At 39.4% G+C, this 24,553-nt stretch overlaps 1 protein-coding gene across 2 annotated transcripts in view; it reads right to left on the bottom strand.

The window, feature by feature from the left end:
* tbc1d22a (TBC1 domain family, member 22a) overlaps window positions 1-24,553 on the bottom strand; it is a 211,767-nt gene that overhangs the window by 70,895 nt on the left and 116,319 nt on the right. For both annotated transcript variants that reach the window (XM_017697029.2, XM_017697028.2), the window contains exon 10: window positions 17,806-17,881. In XM_017697029.2, the coding sequence (XP_017552518.1) occupies window positions 17,806-17,881 (76 nt within the window). The remainder of the gene's footprint in view (window positions 1-17,805; window positions 17,882-24,553) is intronic.

Raw genomic sequence — 24,553 nt, 5'->3', positions numbered from 1 at the left:
CAACAGGACAGCACCACCCTAGAAAGTCAGGGGTTAAGGGTCTTGTTCAAGGGCACAACCAGCAGTAACCACTTATTGGTAATATCAATGTTTCAGTTCATCTGTTTCAGCACCAAAATAAATGTCCCTAAACAGCTCAGGGATTACAGAAAGGCATAGGATGTTGGCGTTGGGCTGTATGACCTGAAATATTGCTTGTAGTGAACTTTCTGTTACTCCATTTTGTTTCTGAGGCATGATTTTTATTAAGCATGAAAAAAAGTGTTAAAACCAAAATCTTCCATTTTAGATGAAAGAAGTCCTCCTTTGACCTTGATGCAGCTTTAACACTCTCTTGATTATTCTCTCAAGCAGCATCATGAGAAGCCTCCTGAGATGCTTTTTCCAACAGTCCTGCCGAAGATTCCAAGAATGTTTTTATACGTAGAGGTTTTGCTTTGAAAATACATTCATACACAGTCAACTTCATTGCGTATATTGGATTTGGAAGCAAAGTTTATGCAAAAAAGTTTAAGACTTTTAGATGAAAATGTCTTTAAAAGGTGTTTTCACAAACACTTCTTTTTAAACAAATCAAACACTATTAAAAGGAACTTGAAAAGGAGCCACCTGAAAATGATTTCTGTGATTTTTGCATTCACACTGTAAGCGAATGTGTCAGGGGACTCAGTCCCCTTCAGCAGTGATGAGACCACTTGTTCACATTACAGCACCCTTAGAATTCAGGGTTCTGGGTAAAGCCAAGTTATGGGTAATATGGTTCATCATAAAGCTTCATCATCTGACTCGCTGACTCCTGTTGGAACTCATGATAAATTCACCAAGCTATTAAAAACCATTACACCGTTCCTGGTATTCATTAAGTTAATTTAATTTAAATAATTCTTTTAAAGAATTTTGTTATACAATATATTATATTTTTGTTCCTGTTTTACAAAAGCAAAAAGCCCCTCAAGTCTCTGTTCCAGTAATTTAAATTCAGCTAGGAGATTTATGCTGCATGAGTGCCTGGCATCACCCTTTAAGCACTGTAAAACACTGTAAGCACAAGGGCTCTCGTGGCTTATTTCTTTAATATGCAAGCATTGCTGTCTTTTCACAAGATCACTAAAAACACACTGGCACCATTTATCCTAAGTGGTTTGCTTTTACCCATTAAGTACTGGAAGACTGGCTGTGTATATAAGGCAAGCCTTGAGGTTCTTTAAGCATAAAGCAAAACACAAAGTGGACTGAGGTTGTTTTGTTTGCAGTGTACAAATCAATCGGACCACTAAATGAACCAGATATGTGAACTATGTTCAGGACGTCCACATGTAACGTGGGAAAACGTGAAATATCTTAAAATTTTGAAAACCATACATTCAAGCAGGTGTGCCCAAACTTTCGACTGGTACTATATATGTGAAGGTATTTAAGCTTGGTGCAGAGCCAGGAGAACCCCCAGTGGTGGGCTCTTGTTAAAACCAAAGCACAGACTTAAAAGCATGGCCACAGAGAGAAACTTGAAATGGTATCTGCAGTTTCCATTACAACAGCTACAGTTTCAAAAGCTTATGAAAGTGCTCCAGGTGCTTTTGAGGAGCAGGTAGATCATTAAAGCTTAAGATAGAGTCACTGAGAGGAAATTGGCAGGCGGATTAAAATGGCGCAACGGTGAGGAAAAATCAATATGGCTGTTTGAACGGATGATCTGGTGTGATCACACATCAGCATTTTCCAGTTCCACATGCGAAGAAAGCTGAGAGTGGAGCCTGGGATCACAACACAGAGAGAGAACCTCCAGAGGAGAAGTGGGAGAAATCTTTATCGGTAAATATCCCAGTGTACGGTCAGACACATTCAAACATTACCCACTGCAGCCTGACATGACACAGAGAGATTGTGAATACGGGGGGAACGGGGGGAGGGGTTTAAAAAAAAAAAAAAAAAAAAGAGGGAAAGAGTGAAAACAAGAAAGACAGAGTGAAAGAGCAAGAAACAGAAAGAAAGAAAAAGAACAAAAAAGAGAATAAGACAGAGAAAGAGAGTAAAAGAAGAAAAAAGAGAACTAGGAAAAGAAAAAAAATAATAGAGAAAGAAAGAGTGAGACTGAGAGTACCAAATGAGAGAAAGAGAAGGAGAAAAATGAGAAATTAAGGAGAAAGAGAAAAAGAGAGTGAAATAAAGGAGATATAGTGAGTGAAAGAGAGAAAAGGGAGAAAAAGAGAGTGAGGGAAGAAAAAAAGAAAAGCGGAAAACAGCAAAAGAGAGAAAGGAAAGAGGCAATGTGCGATAAAAATGAGATAGCAAGACAGAGAAAACAAGAGTGTGAAAGAGAGAAAGACAATAAAGGAGAAGGAGACATGATCATCAGGATAATGAGGGCTGGCCTCTCAGGTCAAATGTCACTCATTTAGTACCAAAACAAACGTGAACTCTAAGCTCTGAGGGTTCATTTCATCTCCTTGTTCTGTGGTTTATTGCAAAGACTTTTTCAATTCATTTTAATTGAACTGCATTTGCAGGGTGTTTTTTTCTTGACAATGACCCTGATGTCACAGCCAAGCTCCACAAACAGTACTTGTGCATCAAGCGACAAACCTAGCACTACACAATAAGATCATAAAGACCAACCTGCATTTAGTTAGATTTCATTCTAAAAAAACAATGGGATTGTTTGTGACAATGGGAACGGTTTCTATAGTTCTATTTAACACAATCATTATATTACATTTACATTTATGGCATTTGGCTGACGCTCTTATCCAGAGCGACTTACAATTTGATCATTTTACACACGTAGGCCAAGGTGGTGTTAGGAGTCTTGCCCAAGGACCCTTATTGGTATAGTGTAGGGTGCTTGCCCTGGTCGGGGATTGAACCCCAGTCTACGGTGTAGAAGGCAAAGGTGTTAACCACTACACTAACCAACCACACGTATATTCCAAACGTAATAATGTTAACTGCGGAGCTGTTGTCAGAGCTCGAAAACAACTAGTTTGGTTAGCCTACAGTGTTATTTCTAACCCTAAAAAGGGTCACTCACTGATAAAAGGTCAAGAACCCTTGGTCTATTACAAGAGCATGTGAATTACAATAACAGCGTCCAGGCAATTATTATTTGGAAGTGATAGTGTTCTAGAAATGATCTTCCCCTTCTACAGGAAAAAAGAATGAGGAAAAAAGAACCTCTGTAGCTTACCCTCTACAGCCCTCTGAATGTACAAATGTATAATTCAGCAAGGCTTAGCGAGTAAGTAAATCGCCAGCATGTCTACACTATCCACACTAAACCCTCTGTTAAAGTGGCTGAGGGGTGGGAAAAGCTACAGAAGTGCAGGTGACCTCTGTGGCACAGCACTCTGGGCCAACTCAGATCAGACTGCAGTAGAGGGTGAAGCAGAGTGGATCTTTAACCTCGCGACGGTCAGGAATCAAACAGTAGCTTTAAATTCCTCCCAAGCGTGTCTTGTGAAAGCAGACCCACCTCCAATGAGGGCAGCAGAAGCAGATTTTTTTTTACTCAGAATTTTTTCTGTGAAGATCACACTGGGCCCTGGTAACAGATTCTGTTCTGTTAATCACAAGTGCAGGACATACTGACAGAACCGTGAGATCTGAATGTGAGGGATCAATAAATACTGTTATAACTCTTTGCTAAAGCTGTACAACGTACTGTTACTTAGCTATTACGTGCTATGCTGGCTGTTGCAATACTAATGCTGCATAAATATGCAATATGCAAATGAGCCTGTAACCAAACTTGGAATGTTTTTTTTTTCTTCATCATTCACAGATGTTCTTTGGGTGCATTGATAATTTGATTTACATTACCCAGCTAAAATAAATAATAATACTAAGCAACCAAAAGAAGCAGCAATATAACTGCAATATGCAATATATCTGATTGTATAGTAGCCAAATCTAGTAGCCAAAATACTGAAATACTGTTTTAATTTCCCTTAGCGCTAATTAGACCTACTTAGGAACAGTTTATTTGGGTACATTTCTGACTCAAAAGTTAGGGACCACAAGACAATCCACTTGCAAAAGCAAGAGGGGAAAAGGGAAAAAAACAGGATTTCCCAACACTGAATTAAAAAAAAAAAAAAAAAAGCTATAGAGAAAGAAGGACTCCTAACAACCGTAAAAGACCTGTTAGCCCACCAAAACTGTCCCCAACAGATAAACAGTACTAAAGGCTTTCATCTTTGAGAGAGAGGAGAAAATCAAGCTCCACTGTTGCTTCAAATATGAAGATTTCACACTCAACACTGAGTCTGAATGGATGTGTAGCTGCCAAGAAGCCCTTACTGAGAAAAAGGAAGCAGCCAAAAAAAAGAAGAAAATTAGCAAATCCAACAAAGAAACTGCTGGTGTTCTCAGAACAAAGATTTCCCTGATTCCAGACCTCAACATCACTGAATGTGTTTGGGAATACTTGGATCGTGAGAAGCAGACAATGCAACCGACTTCGAAGACTGAACTTTGGAAGAGTGGAGAAATATTCCTGCAGATGTCTGAAAAACTGATATATTTAACTGTTCAGGCTTCTTTGTAATTCTGTGTACTTAAAGGCATTTTCTTTTCCTGGAAATTACCGAATGAAAGGTGCTCTTTTGTGCAGTATTACTTGACCTACAACTTGACTTTGTCTCAATGACTCTCCAGCCTGCTTTTTGTTAGTTTTCTTGTTTGCTCAGTAGACAGACATTACAGGCATGAAGCTAGTCTCAAAAGATAGTATTCAGACGAACAAACACTATGTTCCTTCCAACTGCTCTCAAGCTGTTCAAGTGCTGTGCAATTGACAGTGTGCAAGGTAATCACTGTCATTTTGCAATCGTCTACCTACTCATGTAGGCCGGAAACAAAACTTGAATGCGATGTCAATAAAAAGTGGCTGCAAAGTATTATTTTAATCAACTGATTGCATAGCATGATGTGTTTAGAATGGTATAAGTGTTGCAATTGGGCACAATGACTTATCCCTTTACAAAAAAACACCACAACCGCTGATCCAACAATGCACTTTTTTTTTCTTCTTCAATTCGAAAGATCACCAAGAAAAGTACAGACTTTCAACCAACAGCACATTTACACACAAAGTTCAGATATTTTAAATGATTTGCACTTTTCACATTTGGCCAAGTTTCTGTTATTTATCAAAATAGAAAAGATCTGCAGACTCAATCCAGGTGATGTAGAATGGCTCAAAAAGCATTTTACAGTCTTCCAATACGTGTTTGGTACCCAAATACTTGTTCTAAAAATCCACCGCAAAAAACAAGAATTAATGTAAAGTATTTTAATCGGCCTTCTGGTAGAAGAGACTTCCATTTCATCAATGTTTCAGTCTGGCTGTGCTAGATGCATGTCTTACATTTGTCAAAACAAGAGCCCTTCCAACCTGCCACAATTTTTACACGTCTAGTCTGTTTTTATCCCACCTGCACTTGTGAGTCAAGCATAAACTCCAGAGGATTCACTTGCTTGCACTTCACTTATGCTACGCTTATGTGACACTGATGTGGTGCGTCTGGTGTGAATTCAGAGTAAGGAAGGTAGCCTATCAAGCAGTGTTTGGATGCTTACATATCTGAGATCAAACTTCCATACCACGTTTGTGTTTACACATTGTTTTTTTTTTTGTAGCATACTGAAATATGACATAATCCTGCAAAGTTTAGTGCCAAATTAAATTTTTCTGCCACATTTAATAATTTTGGGAAAAAAACAAATCTAAAATATGCCAACTTTTATGTTTCCTTTTTTTTCCCAACTTGCTAAATTCAGTAAATAAAAGGCAATTGTGCATTAAAATGTGCAGCTGTATGTTCCTTGTAGAGGATTTGTGAACTGATTTTTACTTAGAAAATCAACAAAACTATCTGATCAGGGGTGCCCAAAAGTTTGCTTATGACTTTAATGGCCACATGAGAAAAGGTGCAGTTTGTTGCATTCGCAGATGCCTGCCATGAACAGAAACAACTGTATTTCTCTGAATTTCCACAGGTTAAACAGCATTACCAAACAGCTGAAATTTGTCTTAAACCACAGTAATTAAGCTCTTAATCAGTAGACAGCAAACTGTATAGTCTCACATGAGGAGTAAGACATGGCACAACTCGGTGAGGATTAGGAAGATATTTTCATTTTGCTGCAGTGAAAGGCCTGATAAAGGTATTCCTACTCATGCAGGGGCAGGTGGCAGGGCCATTAGGAAGTATGGTGTCAGCATCTGAATGCTACATCTGGAGCTAAACAGCTGTGCGTTTGTAAGCGCTCAGCATGAAGACAGCAGCAAAGCCGCCTATAGCTGAGAGAAAGAGAGAGAGAGAGAGAGAGTGAGAGACAAAGACAGAGAGACAGAGAAGCCTGTGGCCCCCAGCATCCCGAGGGCCAAGCTGCCATGTTGCTGGCTGCCGCAGGCCTCAGTGTACATGCTCCTCCCTCACCTGACAGAGTACAGCCATATGGCGACATAAGCTGAGGTCCACAGCCATGTGTGTTTGAACATCAGGGGCTTTCAGCAGCACAGACCCTAATCAGAGCCTTCGCAGCTCGAGCTCCGGCCTGCTCTCAGCCACGCAGCCCTGTAGCCCTCAGCCGCTAGCCCCCAGCCTCATTAGAGCCGGAGGAGCCAGCGACAAACAAGCTCAGCTAGAGTCCCCTGAGAAAAGACTAGAACACAGGCCTCTATGGAGTGGCCCAGAGTTAAGCAAAAAGAAAAAGCGGCTGCTTGATTGATTTCCACCGAGCTCCATTACAGTGCAGAGTGAGATGTGCAGCGTTGTCGCAGCGCCAGATCCAGCATGGGCCTGATTAAAGCAGACATCGGCCGTTGCTACAATGGAGCAATTTGGAAATAATGAGAGAGTAATCCACCGGCCTGATTAAGTGCAAAAGGCAACTTAAGAACAACTCCGCTGCGTAACCCCCACTCAATCTCCGTCCAACCAAAGTGTGCCTCTGTGCCCGAGAGGCAGCACAAAAACAGGGCCTGGGACAGAGGCGGGTATAAATCAATTTAACAATCCTTAAGGAACAATTTTATGTATAAAATAACATTTCAACGTTCACCACAATTTCATTCAATTATTCCTGTTATTATTTACACAAATGCAGCTGGAGGAACTATATTAGAAAAATGAAGGTCAGACATTAAATTTCTTTGATCCAAATGAGAACATTTCCACATTAATACACTACACAATTATTGCCAAAAGCAGGTAAACTGAAAAAGCAAATTGGATAAAACTTACATTAAAATCTAATATATCTAATCCCTTGTTTGTTCTTATTTTAAAAATTGCTACAGATGAATTAATACATGCTTTAATTTCAATTAGGAACTATTTACTTATAATAAAATACAAATGAAAGTTTATTATTTAGTTATTTGACACTCATAATTGTCAATAAATTACATACTTTGAAATATTACGCATTTACATGAAAAAACAAAACATTACACATTTACTTAGGAACAACTCATATTCATTATGCATAACTACTCAGTAATTATCTATGCTTAGTTCTAAATGATGAAGTAGTCATTTATCATCTTGTTCCTTTGTAAATAAAAAAAAAATTCTATTCAATGCTTAGGTAACCGTTATTAAATGGTCTACACAGATATTTAAAAAGTTATTAATCATTTAGTGGACTCTTAATATAAAGTGGAACTTTTTATATATATATATATATATATATATATATATATATATATATATATATATACACATACACACACACACACACACACATTTCACCTTCACATTTAACCAATCCGTGAAGTGAAACACCACATACACACATACACACTAGTGAACACACACGCTAGGGGGCAGTGAGCATGCTTGCCCAGAGTGGTGGGCAGGCCTATCTACAGCACCCAAGGAGCAGTTGGGGGTTAGGTGTCTTGCTCAAGGACAACTCAGTAATGTACTGTCAGCGCTGGTGATTGAACCTTCCAGTCACAGGGCCAGTTCCCTAACCTCCAGCCCATATCTAAGTTGACAAAGAGACAATAACATGTGTGTGTGTGTGTGTGTGTATGTGTATATACACATACACACACACACACACACACACACACACACACACACACACACATTATAAAAAACAGCTGCAACTTTACAGAGATCCAATAAACATTTATTAATGTTACTTTTTAAATTAGTTATCTGCTAAAAGTTTATTCATCACAAATTGGCATAAGCAAAAAAAATACTTGATCACTAAAAAAAATCATAAGTAGATTCATAATTTTATGAACCACTGGTAATCAAGTAAATAAGTACTTAATATATATTATTAGCTGTGGGTTATTAGTGTTACATTTACAAAATAATTATCTTGAAGTTTATTATTAACCAGCTGTTATGTTGCATACGAAACAAAATAATAAAAACAAAATAACAATAAATGATTAGCATGCCACTTAAAAATGGTTAAGAATTTAAAAAAGAACCATTTCTTTATGCATAAGTAATGACTATAGTTAATGAATATGTAACAATCACTAAACTATTTACTATTTATAAACTATTAGATCATTATGAAGTTGCTATTTACAAGGATTATAAAATGTTAGCCAAAACTGATGTAATACATTTTAGTACGTGGAAACGATACATGCTGAAAAGAGACAAAATTACACCAAGCTTTTCAAGCATTTTATAAAGAAGTTAATAAGCACACTTGATAGATTATTATTAATTCTAACTTCCTAATATGGATGCAACTGAATCAGTCCCTCCAGATTGACGCATCAATGCATGTTAACACTCCTACAAGAAACTACTGCAGGAAATGGTAAAGAGAGGATACAGAGGGGGATGAGGAAAGAGACCGAGGGATAGAGGGATGAAGGGATGGATGGAGTTAAGGAGAGAACACTTACAGGCAACAAACACAGGGATAAGTGCCTTTTGACCTCACTCCATTAACTTCCCACTGAAAGCCTAAGGCTCTGCTGTAAAGAAGGAAAGATGAGAGAAGCTTACTCTGCGGAAAGTAACAAGTCCAACCTGCTGGGTTTCCATCTTTAGCGCACCTAGTTGATATGTGAGGTAGCATAGAGCACTGACCCACAGGACTACATCAAGTGGAGTGATTATCTGATGCGGACCAAAAATCCCCACCCAATTTAACTCAGTCAAATTAGATTTGATTAGGCTAGATTAAATTAAAACAGATAAAGGAGAGATGGGAAAAGTGAGCACAGTGTTAAGCTAAACTTCAAAACTGGCCTGACAGAGGCCTACTTCTGTCCTGCTCCTAAGCATTTGTTAGAGATGTAACAATGTTAGCAATTAGGGCTTCAACTATCAATAATAGCTATGGCTGGAATTCTTGTCTAATCAAACCATTAAACCTTCTGAATTTTACTTACATGAATGTTGATGATGATAGAAACTGAGAACCGTTATTGAATCATTATTGAGAAAGTGTTTTCGCTCATCCAAGTGCTGCTACTTATCGTATGTTATTCAGCTGGCACTGACGGTCTAACAGACTACTTAGTAAGGCACAGTAGGGGCAAAAGTTCAATAGACAGCTTGTGAGGAACCATCCAGACACAAATCCAAATGCCACAGATGGAAAAACGTAGGTGGTTCTGCTGTTTAATCTACATGTTTATTCAATGTGTCAGCTGCCAGCAAGAAAACTACTAGCAAGAAAACACAAGAGCAGGAATATAAGTCACAATTCAGTCATGCTTTATCATCAAACAAACCAGTAAATAACACTTTAAAAGACATGTCTTAGCTACTACTTCATAACTGGCTAATCTGAAGTAAAAAAGTATTTAGAATTATTAATCATTAATTAATACAGCAATATTACTTCATGAGACTCATTTGGGGCAGACGTGGGCTGGAGGTTAGGGAACCGGCCTTGTAGCCGGAAGGTCGCCGGTTCGATCCCCAGAGGCAACAGTACATGACTGAGGTGTCCTTGAGCAAGGCACCAAACCTCCAACTGCTCCCCAGGTGCTGCGGATAGGGCTGCCCACCACTCCAGGCAAGCATGCTCACTCCCCCCTTTAGTGTGTGTGTGCTCACTAGTGTGTATGTGGTGTTTTACTTCACGGACTGGTTAAATGCAGAGGTGAAATTTCCCTGTTGTGGGACTAATAAGGGTGTCTTAAAGTTAATCACTATTTGATCCTTTACTCCTCTTTCCCAGGTGGTCTCTGGTATAAGCAGCTCTCATATTTCACTTTATCTTTGCCTGGTGTGATTTGCTTCATGTTTTGCTTGCAGTATTTGTTTTTGTCTTAAGTTTAACAAGATCAATCAACTCACACCTACAGGTGCTGGTCAACGAATTAGAATAATTTGAAATAGTGCAATCATGAAATTCTTTGAATGCATTTTTTGTGCAGAAAGCAAATCAGGTGTTCACCGCACCTGTCCTACTCGTTAGACTAATCACAGAACTCGTTACCTGTAGAAAATTTGCTCAGCTGAGCTTTCCAAAAGGCCCATTTAGGCCATTTAACTGTGACACTGTTGTTTTATTGAATTAGAATAATGGAGAAACCGTTTCATTGAATTAGAATAAATGCTCGAATTTTTGTTTTCTGTGAAGAGTGTTCACTGTGCAGTATAAAGTCAGGGTTGAGTAGAATTTCTAAGTTGTAAAATCAATCATGGGTAAGCAGCGCGACCTCTCAACCGGAATAGTGGCTCAAATTCAAGCCCTTCGCCAACAAGGCTTGACCCAAACTAAAATTGCTGAGCAGCTCGGCATCAGCCAGTCTTCCGTCTGCAAAGCTCTCAAGAAAAACTGCAGCAAGCGCACCAACTGTTCCGGCGTCCGAAAAACTTCTGCTCGCGACAACAAGCAGCTGAGAAAGATCGCAGTCAGCAACCGGTTCAAGTCCACTTCCGAGCTCACCGACTTGTGGAACAAGCAGACCGGTGCTGACGTCTCCAGATCAACCACTTACCGTCGTCTGCGCGAACTCGGCTTCAAATCTCGCGTTCCAGCAGTAAAACCGATGCTGAACAAGAAACAAATGGAGAAACGGCTGAAGTGGGCCAAAGAACACAGCAAGTGGACTGCTGAAGACTGGCAGAAAGTGGTCTTCAGTGACGAATCACGCTTCTGCATCTCCTTCGGTGACCAAGGTCCTCGTGTCTGGCGTCGTGGTGGCGAAACCTACAACCACGAGTGCGTGAAAAGATCCGTCAAGTTTCCCCAGAGCGTTATGGTCTGGGGATGCATGTCCGCTTGAGGTGTAGGGAAACTCTGCTTCCTCAAGAAGACTGTCAATGCTGCCGTATATCAAGATATTCTGGAAACGTTCCTGATTCCGACTGTTGAGGAACAGTTCGGCGAAGAAGACTTCATATTTCAACAGGATCTTGCACCGGCTCATGCGGCAAAGTCGACCAAAGATTGGTTCACTAAAAAACAGCTTGAAGTTTTGGCATGGCCGGCCAACTCGCCTGACCTCAATGTCATTGAAAACCTTTGGGCCATCGTCAAGCGGAAAATTCGCGACAGAAAGCCTACTACGCTGGACCAACTGAAGCAGAACATCGCCACTGCCTGGGAAGCTGTGAGTGCGGAAACTTGCGACAAGCTGGTCAAATCGATGCCGCGGATACTTCAGGCAGTCATACAAGCCAAGGGGGCAGCCACAAAATACTGAGAAAGTGATGATTGTAATTATAATAAAAATTATTCTAATTCAATGAAACGGTTTCTCCATTATTCTAATTCAATAAAACAACAGTGTCACAGTTAAATGGCCTAAATGGGCCTTTTGGAAAGCTCAGCTGAGCAAATTTTCTACAGGTAACGAGTTCTGTGATTAGTCTAACGAGTAGGACAGGTGCGGTGAACACCTGATTTGCTTTCTGCACAAAAAATGCATTCAAAGAATTTCATGATTGCACTATTTCAAATTATTCTAATTCGTTGACCAGCACCTGTACATTCTTGGCTTGGTTTGGCCTTAAGGTAGGAGTGAAGGTAGGACAGACAGAAGTGTTTATTGAGGTTGTATGTAGACTCATGTCTTCTATTCTAGTGTAAAGAAGTTTGGAGACAACTTATGGACATGTACAGATATTTATATGAACCAACCTGCTTTCACTTTCAATTATGGGCTGGAGATTGTTCACGTATAAATTACATATAATTTGTGAAAGCAAGAAATCAGTGTTATTTGATCATTTCTAGCTTTCTTTTTATTGGGGTTTCAAAATTATTTTACTTTAAGATGTGTTTTGTATATATGCACAGCATATATTCACTAACAGTGCATAATACTTACCTTTTTAATTTGTTTATCCTGAACTAATTATATAGTGACAGGAAAACATTAACATTAGACATTAACTTTGGATACTTTAAAATGAAACTTCTGATACTTTAAAAAACTAACAATGACAAAATTCCTGGTTAACAGCTTATATGTAATAATGTAAATATACAAACTTATGATGAATAACTAAATGCCTCATTAGTTCAAGATTAGTTGATCATTTAATAAGAGCTAATAGATGTCTTATAAACCTTTGTTACTATGAAGTGTTTCCAACAAATCAGTACTAAGTGCTTAGCCACAGGATTTGTGCAATAAATGAGCTCACTTAGGGGAAAAATCATGGTACATCCAGCACTGAAGGAAGCCTCACGCATCTTTTATACAGATATATTTCCTGCACAAACATGCACGTCATCGCCAATTTCTCAGAAAGGTTCACCAGTGAGATGCTCAGTTCAACCAGGTTAGGGGGGACCATTTGGGCAAGGTACATTTAGGCTAAACAGATGATTAATGTATAGTTATATTACACAAAACATCTGCCAATGCCCTCATCTTAATGTAATATATCTAGCACTTTTCCTGAACACAAAAAGCTAAATAACCTGCTAGCCTGGTAGGCTGCCATAAAATAAAGTCTTAAATAAAGGTATTAAACCGCCGTTATGCAGAAGGGCTATTACTGCAGCAGCTAAACATCTAACGACAGAACCTAGATCAGATAACATCAGGACTGATGCTTTCTGCAATCTGTTGAAACGACCACAAACATCGGATGAAATTTACTAAGAATTACAAAGCACCTTTGTTTTAACATAAATAATGAGTGAATGAGTCAGCTTTTTTTCATAATCAGTGTTGCAGAAGACTAATCACTGTAGCCTTATTTATAACAGCCACTTAACAAATTCCTTAACCTCTTATGCTCCAGGGTATATTTTGGTTTGTTTACCTGAATTTACATGACCAAATTGTAAGGCAACATATTCAGTAACTGCATGAAATAAATGTAATTTTTATTTATTCATTTATTTTTGTAAAAGCTCCCCTCACATTAACAGAACATGTGTTTTATGATCACACATATTCCTATATGCTTATAATTAATTGCTGGAAGTCTAACATTTTTGACACTCTTTGAATTATTTTACAAAAATAATTTTTGCAGAGTATTTCACTGAAGAGACGCCATCATTATAGTTTATAGCCCAGATTTGTGGAAAAATGGGTCGTCTTTCAGAAGACAAAATAAAATTAGTTCAGCCTTCTATTATAAGGGTTTAAAATTGCATCACCCATCTATTTGACTGGAAAGAATATTATTGACAATAACCTGGACTGGGCTAAGAACACTGATGCCTTCTACAGGAAGGGCCAAAGTCGTCTCTGTTTCCTAAGGCGCCTGAGGTCCTTCAACATCTGCCGGGCTATGCTCAGAATCTTCTGAGTCTGTGGTGGTGAGTGACTCGCTGACGGCAGTGTCAGAGAGGAGGATGCTGTCTAAGCTGCAGGCCATTATGGACAATGGCTCCCACCCACTCTACGACACAGTGATGGGACACAGGAGCTCATTCAGTGCAACACTCATTCTACCGAAATGCACCACAGAGCACCACAGGAAGTCATTCTTACCTGTGGCCATCAAACTCTAATACTCCTCCCTCAGTGTGTGATTCACGGGAGTGTGGTTCATCTGTGTAAAACCCAATACCTAACTGTACGGTTCATATGTGTAATAATAATAATAACTGTGTGCAATAACTCAGAGGTACAATAATGTGAAATGCCTTATACTAGATGTTTATTATTTATCATCACAGTCACCACCACTTTACTGTATTTATAAGAACTTAAATCTCATGTACATACTGCAAATTTCTCTTTATCTTTGTTTTAAATTATTAAAGTGTTTATTCTTTTACATAAATGGTTGCAACTGTAACAACTGCAATTTCCCTCTGGGATCAACAAAATTTCAAATAAAATTTGCATGTAGTTTATGAAATATGAAAGTTGTGAAGAATATGATGAAGTGGATTTTGGAACCACCAGTGGTTCCAAGGAGTTTAAGAGGCTACTAAACAAACGCAATTTATGTACAAGGCTTACAACCAAACAGGTGCATAAACAGACACATGCATGTCTTCTAGTTTTGATTTTTGAGGCTCCTTTTTTCTTCTTTATAAACCACGATCAGCATTATAGATGTATCTGCCAAAACAACTGTCAATTAAAGTTCTGTTCTGCAGGTAAAGTGGCTACTTCCTGCTCAGAGATCTCATCTATCCTGTTCTGAGCTGCTGATGATCTGCAGCATCCTCTGTATCATCACAGCTTTTCTGTTTACACTCTCAGGAAGGAGATGCTCCTAATTCAGAACTGCATACAGGAAACATGAACAGTGCTTAAAAATGGCAACAAAACATTTACATATGTACAAACTAAGCTCCACTCAATATGAAGCTTCTCACTAATACCAACCGGAAGGAGCTAAAACCTCTGACATATGATCATTTTGGCCAATCTAATTTTATATGGCCAATAATTAAAAACAATAGACTGCATTAACGTAAACCAGATAACCGTATTGCTGTACACGGCAAAGCAAATTACTAATAATGGAAATATTGTAGCATTGGGGCTGCAGCTTCCTTGGATTCTTAGCAATTTTCTGGTCTCTTATTAGTTCTTATTTGCAAGGAGTTCCCTTTACTTCTCTTTATTTTTGAACTGAAACAGCAGAAACTGAGCCTAAACAGAAATGTTGTAGCACTGGGGCAGAGCTTTAATTTTAAAAATGTAAAATGTTTTTAAATTTTAAACTAATTTTAACTTTCTCTTAATTAGCTATTAGTTTTAAGTAGTATTTATAGAGATTTTTGTCATCCTAAAATGTTACCGTGATGCCAAAAGTAGGGTTTAAATGCATTTTACATATTTTTTTTTAACTGTGATGATGTTTTGTGTTCAAATCTTAGTCTAGTCTGTATTGCTGTGATAAATGTGAACAGGTATTGTGAACACTATGCCTAAAGCCAATGACTGAATTCTTCATCTCTCAGAGATTGTCCTCAGCAAAATAAAAAAATCAGGATCAGTATTTTAGCAGTGGTACTTTCACTGACACTGATAAACCTACGGGAGTGATATTATCAGTCATAAGATATATGAGTCAAGCCCTCATACGTCCAAACAAAAGAACAAATGCACACATGACTTACTCACTCAGTCTTGTACTATAACTCATGCGGGGGCAGAGTTCTGTTACTTAACAGCGATCATGGAGACAGAAACACTTTTAAACTGTCTGGAGGTCAAATATCAACTGTTCCCTTTCAGTGGTTTCTTTGCAAAGCACTTGCATATCCCATTTGAATGCATAATACAAGACATTACCCACTTGTGATTAGAGATAAATACAATAAATGTGACATGAGAAAGGCGCTGGAGCCTGACAACGTGAAGGTTATTCAAGAACAAGCACCAGTTCAAAGGCCTTCAGAGATAATGCCTGTTCATTGGCATGCATTAGTCCAGTGTTAATGTGATCATTTGAATGACAAAACATCAACGTAGCTACATCAAGAATCACAAGTACAGCTTGCTGCTGCTTGAAAAAAGACAGTTAAAGTTTAGGTAGCTTTCTGGGGAGACGTAGCTTTTGAAAAGGAAAAAGAGATTTATTTTTCTAACACTGGTTCTCCTTGTCCAATGACAAGAGCCTGAATTTCTTAGATGGAAGATAGAAAAGGAAAAACAAGCAGTCTGACAATGCCTACAGCACTACAGATTTCTCCATGGCAAGACTGTAAACTGCTAAATAGAGGAAAACAAAGCAAAGTGGTAAAGGGTTAAGCAGGTTTAAAGTATTTGCCTCTATAAAGTCCTCACTTCTAGGATTCTCTATTTTATTTTCAGTATTACGACTTTATATTATTCATGGCAATATAACTGAATAATCAAACTAAAGCCAAACTCGCTCTGGAACAATAAAGAAGAAGGAAAGCAATCTAAATAAAGCAGCATGAAGGAAACACAACAGTCAACAGCCAAATGACTCCTTTATCTCTACCATGCACACATACAATGAGAGATGGATGAAGGAGGAGAAAGACAAAGAGGGAGACATGCAGAGGAAGGGAAAAAAACATCAACAACAATCTTCCTGCTTTCTGTCCTCCCCAAAATTAAAGCCATCATTGAGCTTAATGCAGGCTGAAGAGACAGGGGGGCTGGGTGCTGGAGTGCAGGAGCGGGCCCCTATCTCAGAGAAATGGCCATTGAATTCTGATTACGGCAGCCTAATAGAAAGTAATGAGAGGGGCTTATGCTCCGGTGGCTTTTGCTTTCCCCAGCGGGGCAGCCACGCTCTCTGCAAAGGCCAAGCCACTGGTGCGCTGATTGGGCCTGACACTCTGGCTGAAGGGGGGGGGGGGGGGGGGGGGGTGGAGACAGAGAGAGAGGGAGAGAGAGAGAGAGAGAGAGAGAGAGAGAGGGAGAGAGAGAGAGAGAGAGAGAGAGAGAGAGAGAATATAAAAGTATTGGGTAGATAGAGGATATAAAGCCAGATAAAGAAGGTAGATAAGAGCAAAAACATTCTTCACTAAGTTACAACCTAAAGACACAAAACATTCCAATTTTTTATTGTTTGGCACTAAGACTAATGGACTGGTCCAAATTTCCTTTAGAACTTTTAACATGTTTCAAAGTTTATGTTTTTGGAAAAAATATCCTTGTGCTTCTCACAAAAGAGTCAGTATGTAAGAGCCAATGTAAAGTGCACAGTGGATGTAAAGAGAATGTAAAAGAGCAAAATAAGCACAGAGAGCTTCACTGACTTCAGCACTTTCCTGTACATTTTTGGATGTGACAAAGCAGAGGCCAAACACTGGACTAAAGTAAGACTAAATATGCTCTGTTTGCAATAAAACATGCAGCTGGTCAGCCTTGTTTAAGTACTAATACTAATAATGGTATGGTCAGAAAAGAATACTATGATGTCATGAATCAACAAAGTAGTGTCATAGTGGCCATACTGACTTGAACAAAACTGACCAACTACATGGTCTCATTCACGGTTTCATTACAAAACAGAGCATAAGCTCAACACTCAATCAATTCAATGCATCAATGGTTCTCTGTATGATTAAACGGTTCCTCTCCATGATCAAAAACCTGCTGTATATAGTTCCTTAAAGAATATTCTAGAAAATAACATCAAGAAAGTTACAAGTGCTGTGATATTCATCATATCTCTTTTAGTTTCTGCTGTTCCTTTTAATTTCCTTTCATTGTTGCTCATACTATATGCCATTGATGAGTTTTGTATTTTTTATAGTTGCCTCTTTTCTTTTGTATAATACAGTAGTATTTCTGTGCTTTGTTGATGCTTTGTAAAGAGACCTTGCGCTTTAGGCAGGCGCTTATGTAAGTAAAACTTTTTTATTATTCTTTAAGATTTAAAGTCCATAAAGGGTGTGAAGCAGCAAGGGGTACAGAGCAGCAGTAGTTGAGCAGAGGGTGGTACCCACCATCAATCCGGCTGACCAGCTCCTCCAGAGCCTTCACTTTCCTCTGAATCCCTGGCTGGGCAAACGTGTAGTTGTCCTTGAGGAGAAAAGAGAAAAAAATGATAGCTTAGACCTGCCTCAGGCTAGATTCAACATCATTACTTGTTTTCACATTTTATGCCAAGATGATATTGATGTACAAAGGTTTACTGAATGACAGCTCCCCATGGAGCCCCACACTTACAATACATTTATAATGGCTACAATTAAAAGCCATTGATCACAGAAAATGGCATCCATTAGCAATGCTTACAGCGTATCTTTATGCCTGAGGGATTCTTACAGCATAATGACAACCGTGGGAAAAGGGCTAGTGGGAACATTCACTGTCTCTTCTCTACACATACATTTTGGCCTATGGGCACAGTCCATTTGTGCATATCAAGCATATAACAGCAGCACACACGTACACACCTCCACACACACACTCGATGCTGAAACGGGATGGCCATGGTGAGCGTGGCTGCGTGCTGGGAATAGTGATCCCCATAATTAAGTGATAATATTCATCATGGTCCCGTGGCCCACAGTGCGACTTAATTACCACATTCATTTCAGCCTGTGCTATCGGCCCTCATGACCAGACAGCCACTTATAGCCCCCCCCAACTCCATCTCCATACGCTACCCCTTGCTCAGTGGGGCTTGCAACCAGTTAGCCTAGCCTAGCACTGGTCAACAGAGCCCCAGAAAGTGACTGGAGGGGATGCTGTGTAGCGCCAGCTGCATACAGAGGGTTAAGGAAGATGAATAGCGTACTCGGTTGTGCTCAGAGCGCCAGACAGGGATATTGATAAACAATAGTGGCTGAAGACCCATCATTCACAGCAATTACAGGGCTGCCGGGGAAGGCTCGGAGCAAGAGTGAAGTGTGTGTGTGGGCAGGTCTCAAGTTACCTGCTGAGAACTCACTCATCTACACTCAAATGAGGTGTAGTACTGAGCGAGAGAACACACAAGAAGAATAAAGGAGAGCATATGGGTGAGTGAGTGGCCAAGCAAGGGAGAACAAACAGTGTGGAAAATCAAGAACACGATGTGTGTGTGTGTGTGTGTGTGTGTGTGTGTGTGTGTGTTTACAAAGTTTAGAAAATCTGTTGACCTCAGAGACTGGGATCTTACAGGCTCTAGTGCAAAATAAAAATATGATTGGGCCCCCAAGGCAATTACTTGCAATGAATAAAATGAATGGCAAGGTAATCTGCTAGTTTACTTGCTATTGTTTTGTGTATTGTTACATGACCTCAGATCAGCAGATTCGGGCCTTCTCCAAATACCCTGTGTAAACTCCACAAGCACTGTTTTTATGTTTTTAAATGTTTCTAAATTGTTGAACTCATTACCTCTCATAACTAGGCAGTGAAGTACATATTTTTAAGAAACACTTGAAAATGCATCTTTTAAACCACACTTTAATTTAAAATGACTGTGGTTATTTATTTTATTTGCTTGTCATTTTATTTTAGTTTTTGACCATTTTAGTTTTCCTTTTTTGTTTCAGGGTTCCTTTTCTGCTTTCAGGTTCAGTCCACTTTTTAACACTCCATGATATGATGGTAATAATAACAACTTAAGAACAATATTAATATTATTTATTAATTATTTATCATATTTATTAATAATATTTAATTATTAATATTATTAATAACAATATTAACAGAGAATGAGTAACAGAGAACCATCAATATAAAACATAAAAATTGAGAAAAGGGAAAGAAAAAGGCTGTCATTGGACAGAGGTATTTAGATTAATGATCACTAATAGCAACCAGTAGATGCCCATCAGAGTAACAGTGAGAAATAGAACTATGACAGTCACTGTTACCAGTGAAAACCAGTAAATATTGCCTAATATGAATATGAGAAGAGCTCAGAGTAATGTGAGGCATGTGAAGCTAAATCTATGATTAAATAGACTATGCTTTGTGCACAGCATTGGACAGCAGGAAGCTCCACGGTGGTCAACTGGTCCACAAAGTGAGATGTCTAAGTGTACAGTTCTTGTTGTTATAGTTATGCATATATATATATGTGTGTCCAGCTACTAAACATTTTACCGTTAACAGGTGTACTTAGGAAATAAAGGAAAATGACCGAGCTCAGAATTCCATGTTTACTCAAAATATTTTCCAAATGGCCAATATATAAATAAATAAATAAATAAAACAAAACATAAAACCAGTGAGTGAGTTATATCAAAGCAGCAACATCAATCCTAGACTCTCCTGCAGCCCTGAACACAATCTAAACTGCAGACTTTTTTAGTTTGAGACAATGGCAATCAGGTACATTACAGTGTCAGTAATTCAGATTCAGATTCAGATTCCTTTATTGATCCCAGGGGGAAATTGCAGAGAAAGTCAACCATGTCCCACCGAGATAGTGGACTTCCTGAATCCAAATTCACGTGGTACAAGCGTATTGCCAAATAAGCTGTGATCTTTGCTACACTACTGCAGGAGGTGGAGTCATGAAAGAGTCGTTTTCCCACGTTGCCAGCACACTGTCTGAGTGTGTTCTCACTGTGCACAGAAAATAGTGGCTGAGAGGCAGATCCTAACACTGACAGCCTGAAGATCCTCCTAATTGATTTCCGCGGCACCTTCCTCCAGTAACTCGGAGGTTAATGTGTTAACATCATAACCTGCTTAAATCAGGGAAAATAAACATGCTTGTATTCTGGGTCAGACATTTGTAGGGCAACTTGTTTTTTTTGGTTTAAATTGGTAGTTTTCGGTATGGACTGTAATTTTTGCTATAGATTTCATAAATTCAAATGTTTAAAGCCTAAGAAGCCTAACTGCTTCTTATTAAATAATCAAATGGCTAAAGTTTACGGTCTGAAGTCGGCCTACATGCCACTGCCATAGTAGATTATTATTATGATAATATAAACTTCTTTGTTTATTTTGTTTTTATTAATTTTGTTGTAAACACTGTGTCAAAATCTTTTAAGCCCTTGTTCAGGTTTCGCAAGGGAAGGCATTTCAGCGGAGTGCTGAAGTGCCCATCCTCTGCTGAATCACTCATTAAAGAGCTCCCTGTGGGAGCAACATCAGCAAAAGAATGGACCTTCACAAAATGGGTTTCTATGGCTAAGCAGCTATACACAAGCCTAAGTTCAAAATGCACAACGCCAAGTGTCGTTGGGAGTGGTGTAAAGCATGCCACCAGTGGACTCTCAAACACACACACACACAATTTCTAAGCCGCTTCTCCCTCAGGGTCGCGGGGGGTGCTGGAACCTATCCCAGCTGTCAGACTCTCAAGCAGTGAAAACATATTATGGGGAATGACAAATCACACTTCTCTATCTGGACATCTGAGGGACAAGTCTGGGTTTGGTGAATTTTGGTTGTTTTTCAAAGGGTTGGCCTATGCCCTTTAGCTCCAGTGAAGGGAAATCGTAATGATTCAGCAGATCAAGACATTTTGGACAATTCTATGCTTCCAACTTTGTAGGAAGTTTGGGGAAGAACCTTTTCTGTTCCAACATGACTATGACCACATTAATGCCTGTGGATTTAGAATGGGATGTCATAAAAGCTCCTGTAGGTGTAATGTGTAAGTGTCCTAATACTTTTGTCCATATAGTTTATGTATATATACAGCCACACACACCCACACACACCTAGAGGGTCTGGTCACTGCAGGACCCTCTATGCCATGGGGTCTAGTGCAACAGCATAAAACACAAAACACATTATGAGATAAAAACAGGAAATATGATAACTGCTGTACATATGTGGACAGTGAAAATGCTATAAATTTCCAAACTCATAGTTTGTCAGTTTGTCAACAATTTTGATGATAAAAATGGACTGTTTTCATCCATGTGTTGTTTAAACTTAAAATGTGCTCTATAATGCTCTATTTATGATCTTATGATACAACAAGCCATTCTAAAAAGTTTGCAATACACTCTAAGAAGTATTGGAGTGATGTGACTTCTGTTGTTTCACCTTTCACACAGACAGAAGTTTGAATAACAGCATCTGCAACTGTACAAACAGGAACTAAACAAGGCAATACAGATTAGTCAATTATTGTAATAGCGGTTGATAGAATAATCAAATACAGAAATAATCATTAGTTACAGATCTAGTAAACAGTTTTGCTTTTCTGCTTTCTGAGGGGTAGGCTGCTAGTGGAACAAAAGCGTCTGAAACATTTCAAAGAGCATCTAGGAATAAAATGACTTCTATTGTCCTCCTGAGAACACAAATTCAACCGACAAATGGGAAGACGAGAGTCTGAGAAAGACTAATTAAGAGACGCGGTACTTAAATAAGTTAATGCGACACTTTTAGAGTAACTGGAATTTAAGACCATTGTACAGCAAATGAGATCTTCAATGGCACACCAACTCACCTTTAAATGGTAGCAAAAGTTTTCCAATGCATCAAATTGCATTCATTCTGCCTTATATCAGAATCATTTCAATCTCTTTTAGTGGTGCTAATCAAATCATTTGTCATTTGATTAAGTTTAAGTGGCTCTTTTACAGGAGCCCTGACGTAGGTGAAATTTGTCTAGCTGGAACGGTTTGGCAAAGACCTAAATATGCACTCAGGAAGATTAACTAATAGCTCTGCTAGCATCCACACGCAGCAACATGCCTCAGCAACTCCAACAGGTGGTAGGCTTCTGGCCTGACAAAGAGGTGGCCCTCGCTGCTCCGTCTCTGACTCACAAGGACAGATAGCGAGTGTGTGTAAGCGCGAGTGTCTGTGTGCGTATGTGCGAGTCTCTCCATCGTTGATGAAGCTTCAAAGAGTGAGGAAGCTTTAATGTGGCCTGGGAGCAGCTGAGGCGGCAAACACCCCACAAGGGGAGAGAAGTCATTAACCGATAAACAATTTCAGCCGTCCTTCAGGCTCAGCTGTGCAGCCTCGGTGCTCCAGAGGTGCCTGGGATGAATACATGAGTAGCTGGATCCCGACCATTAAAGTGATCCTGGCTCCGGCCCCTCACTTTCTCTTTGGCACTCCCTTCCTCTCCACCGTGACCTCAAAACAGGACTTGCCGAGCCCTGGTGCAATGCTGGTGTGCTGAAACAGATGGGGCGTCCACGGCCGAGTCCGTGCCTGGCCTACTTTCGCAGGCCTACACCTACTCTTCAGCTGAAGCTCTGACCCTGGAGGATGCTTGTGGCTCAGTGAACATTAACGCTCAAAGCCGGGCTAATCTATCTCTGTAGGAGTCTCTCTCTTGCTGTAGGTTAAAGTGGAAACTGGAGGAACTGCTATTCACAATCAGGTGTCACAATCAGGTCACATCTGGACACATGCTCAGAAGGTATTAGCTGTTGACCTAGGATCAGCCTTCCCTTCATAATACAAAAGGATTTTAGTCTAAATCAATTAAAATGTGTTTGCAACTCTGAATCAATTTGTAGAACGATCCACACAGTGAAAGAAATTTCAAACCAAATTATGACCAATTTGTACAACTTATAGTAATGCAAACTACATGTTTTGTAGACTTTTTTTTTTTAGCAGAAAATACATTAGCGCATCCTCTACAGGGAACAAATATGGCATTGTCCCACAAATTCAATGCACATTTTCTATTTATTTGATGAGTTTAACATTTTGAAAAACATTTCCACACAAAATATTCAAATGTTCAACAACTTTTGGACAAGCTACAGTTTATATTTTGTTTTCCAATATATTTCATTTACATAATGAACAAGTTAAGATGTCCCCTGTAGAGGACATCTTAACTTATTTTCATTAAGACAACTAAACATGTAATTTGACCAGGGCCCCCAAACTTTTGCATATGACTGTAACACCTCATCACAGTATAAAATATTGTCTCACTGGGATGTTTAAATACCATGAGCAAATTTAAATGGTATATATGGTAAAATCTATGGCAACGGTCACCAACCTGGGTCTTGGAGATCTACCTTCCTGCCGAGTCTAGATCCAGCCAAAATCTGTTATCCCTGCTCCAGCTAATTAACTTTTTAAGAAGTCCTTGACTAGCTGGATCAAATGAATCAGTGCTAGTTAAGTGGGCACACAGCAGGTCAGATGCATTTTGGAACTAGGCTAAACTCGGGGAAGTAATTCTCTTGGAGAAGGGTTGGTGACCACTGGTCTCAAAGTTGTCCCTATCAGCTGATGAGTCTAAAGAACATAATTGAGCTCACTCTCTCCCACCCATCACTCCATAGCCAGTATGGGCAACACAACAAAAATTAGGCAGTTAGTGTTCTTCTCGAAGCACTCTGAGCTGCCTAGAGTCAATGTGCTTAGAGGCAGTCTTAAAATGATGGCACTACACGTGTCTTGGAGGAAGCACATTGTAATCTTCACCCTTAGCAGCATGGTCTGATGGGGGACACCTGACTCTTACCATTACATAAAAGGTGAACACAGTCCACTCATAGATTCTAAACAGGCCCAACTATGTGAGGTTTGTCATGACCTCAACACTGTGATTGATCATAGCATTGACTGATTTAAGATATTACATGTTACTAGCTTCCTAACTAGCCTCCTCTTCACTCCTTGGTTGCATGCCGTGTTCGAGCTGGGCAATTAGCAGTTAAGCACAGGGGAGCGGGGTCAGTCTTAAGCATGCATTAAGCCTGCCCAGAGGCCTCAGTAATTACATCTGCATTATTAAAGCTCCTCTGCAGTAATGAAGTACTGCTGCTTCGGCACGCTGATCCCACAGAGTTGTAAACAACCTGA

This window comes from Pygocentrus nattereri, chromosome 1 (assembly GCF_015220715.1).
Source record: "Pygocentrus nattereri isolate fPygNat1 chromosome 1, fPygNat1.pri, whole genome shotgun sequence".
In the NCBI taxonomy this organism is placed as follows: Eukaryota; Metazoa; Chordata; class Actinopteri; order Characiformes; family Serrasalmidae; genus Pygocentrus; species Pygocentrus nattereri.
This window is presented reverse-complemented; position numbering and strand designations above follow the sequence as displayed.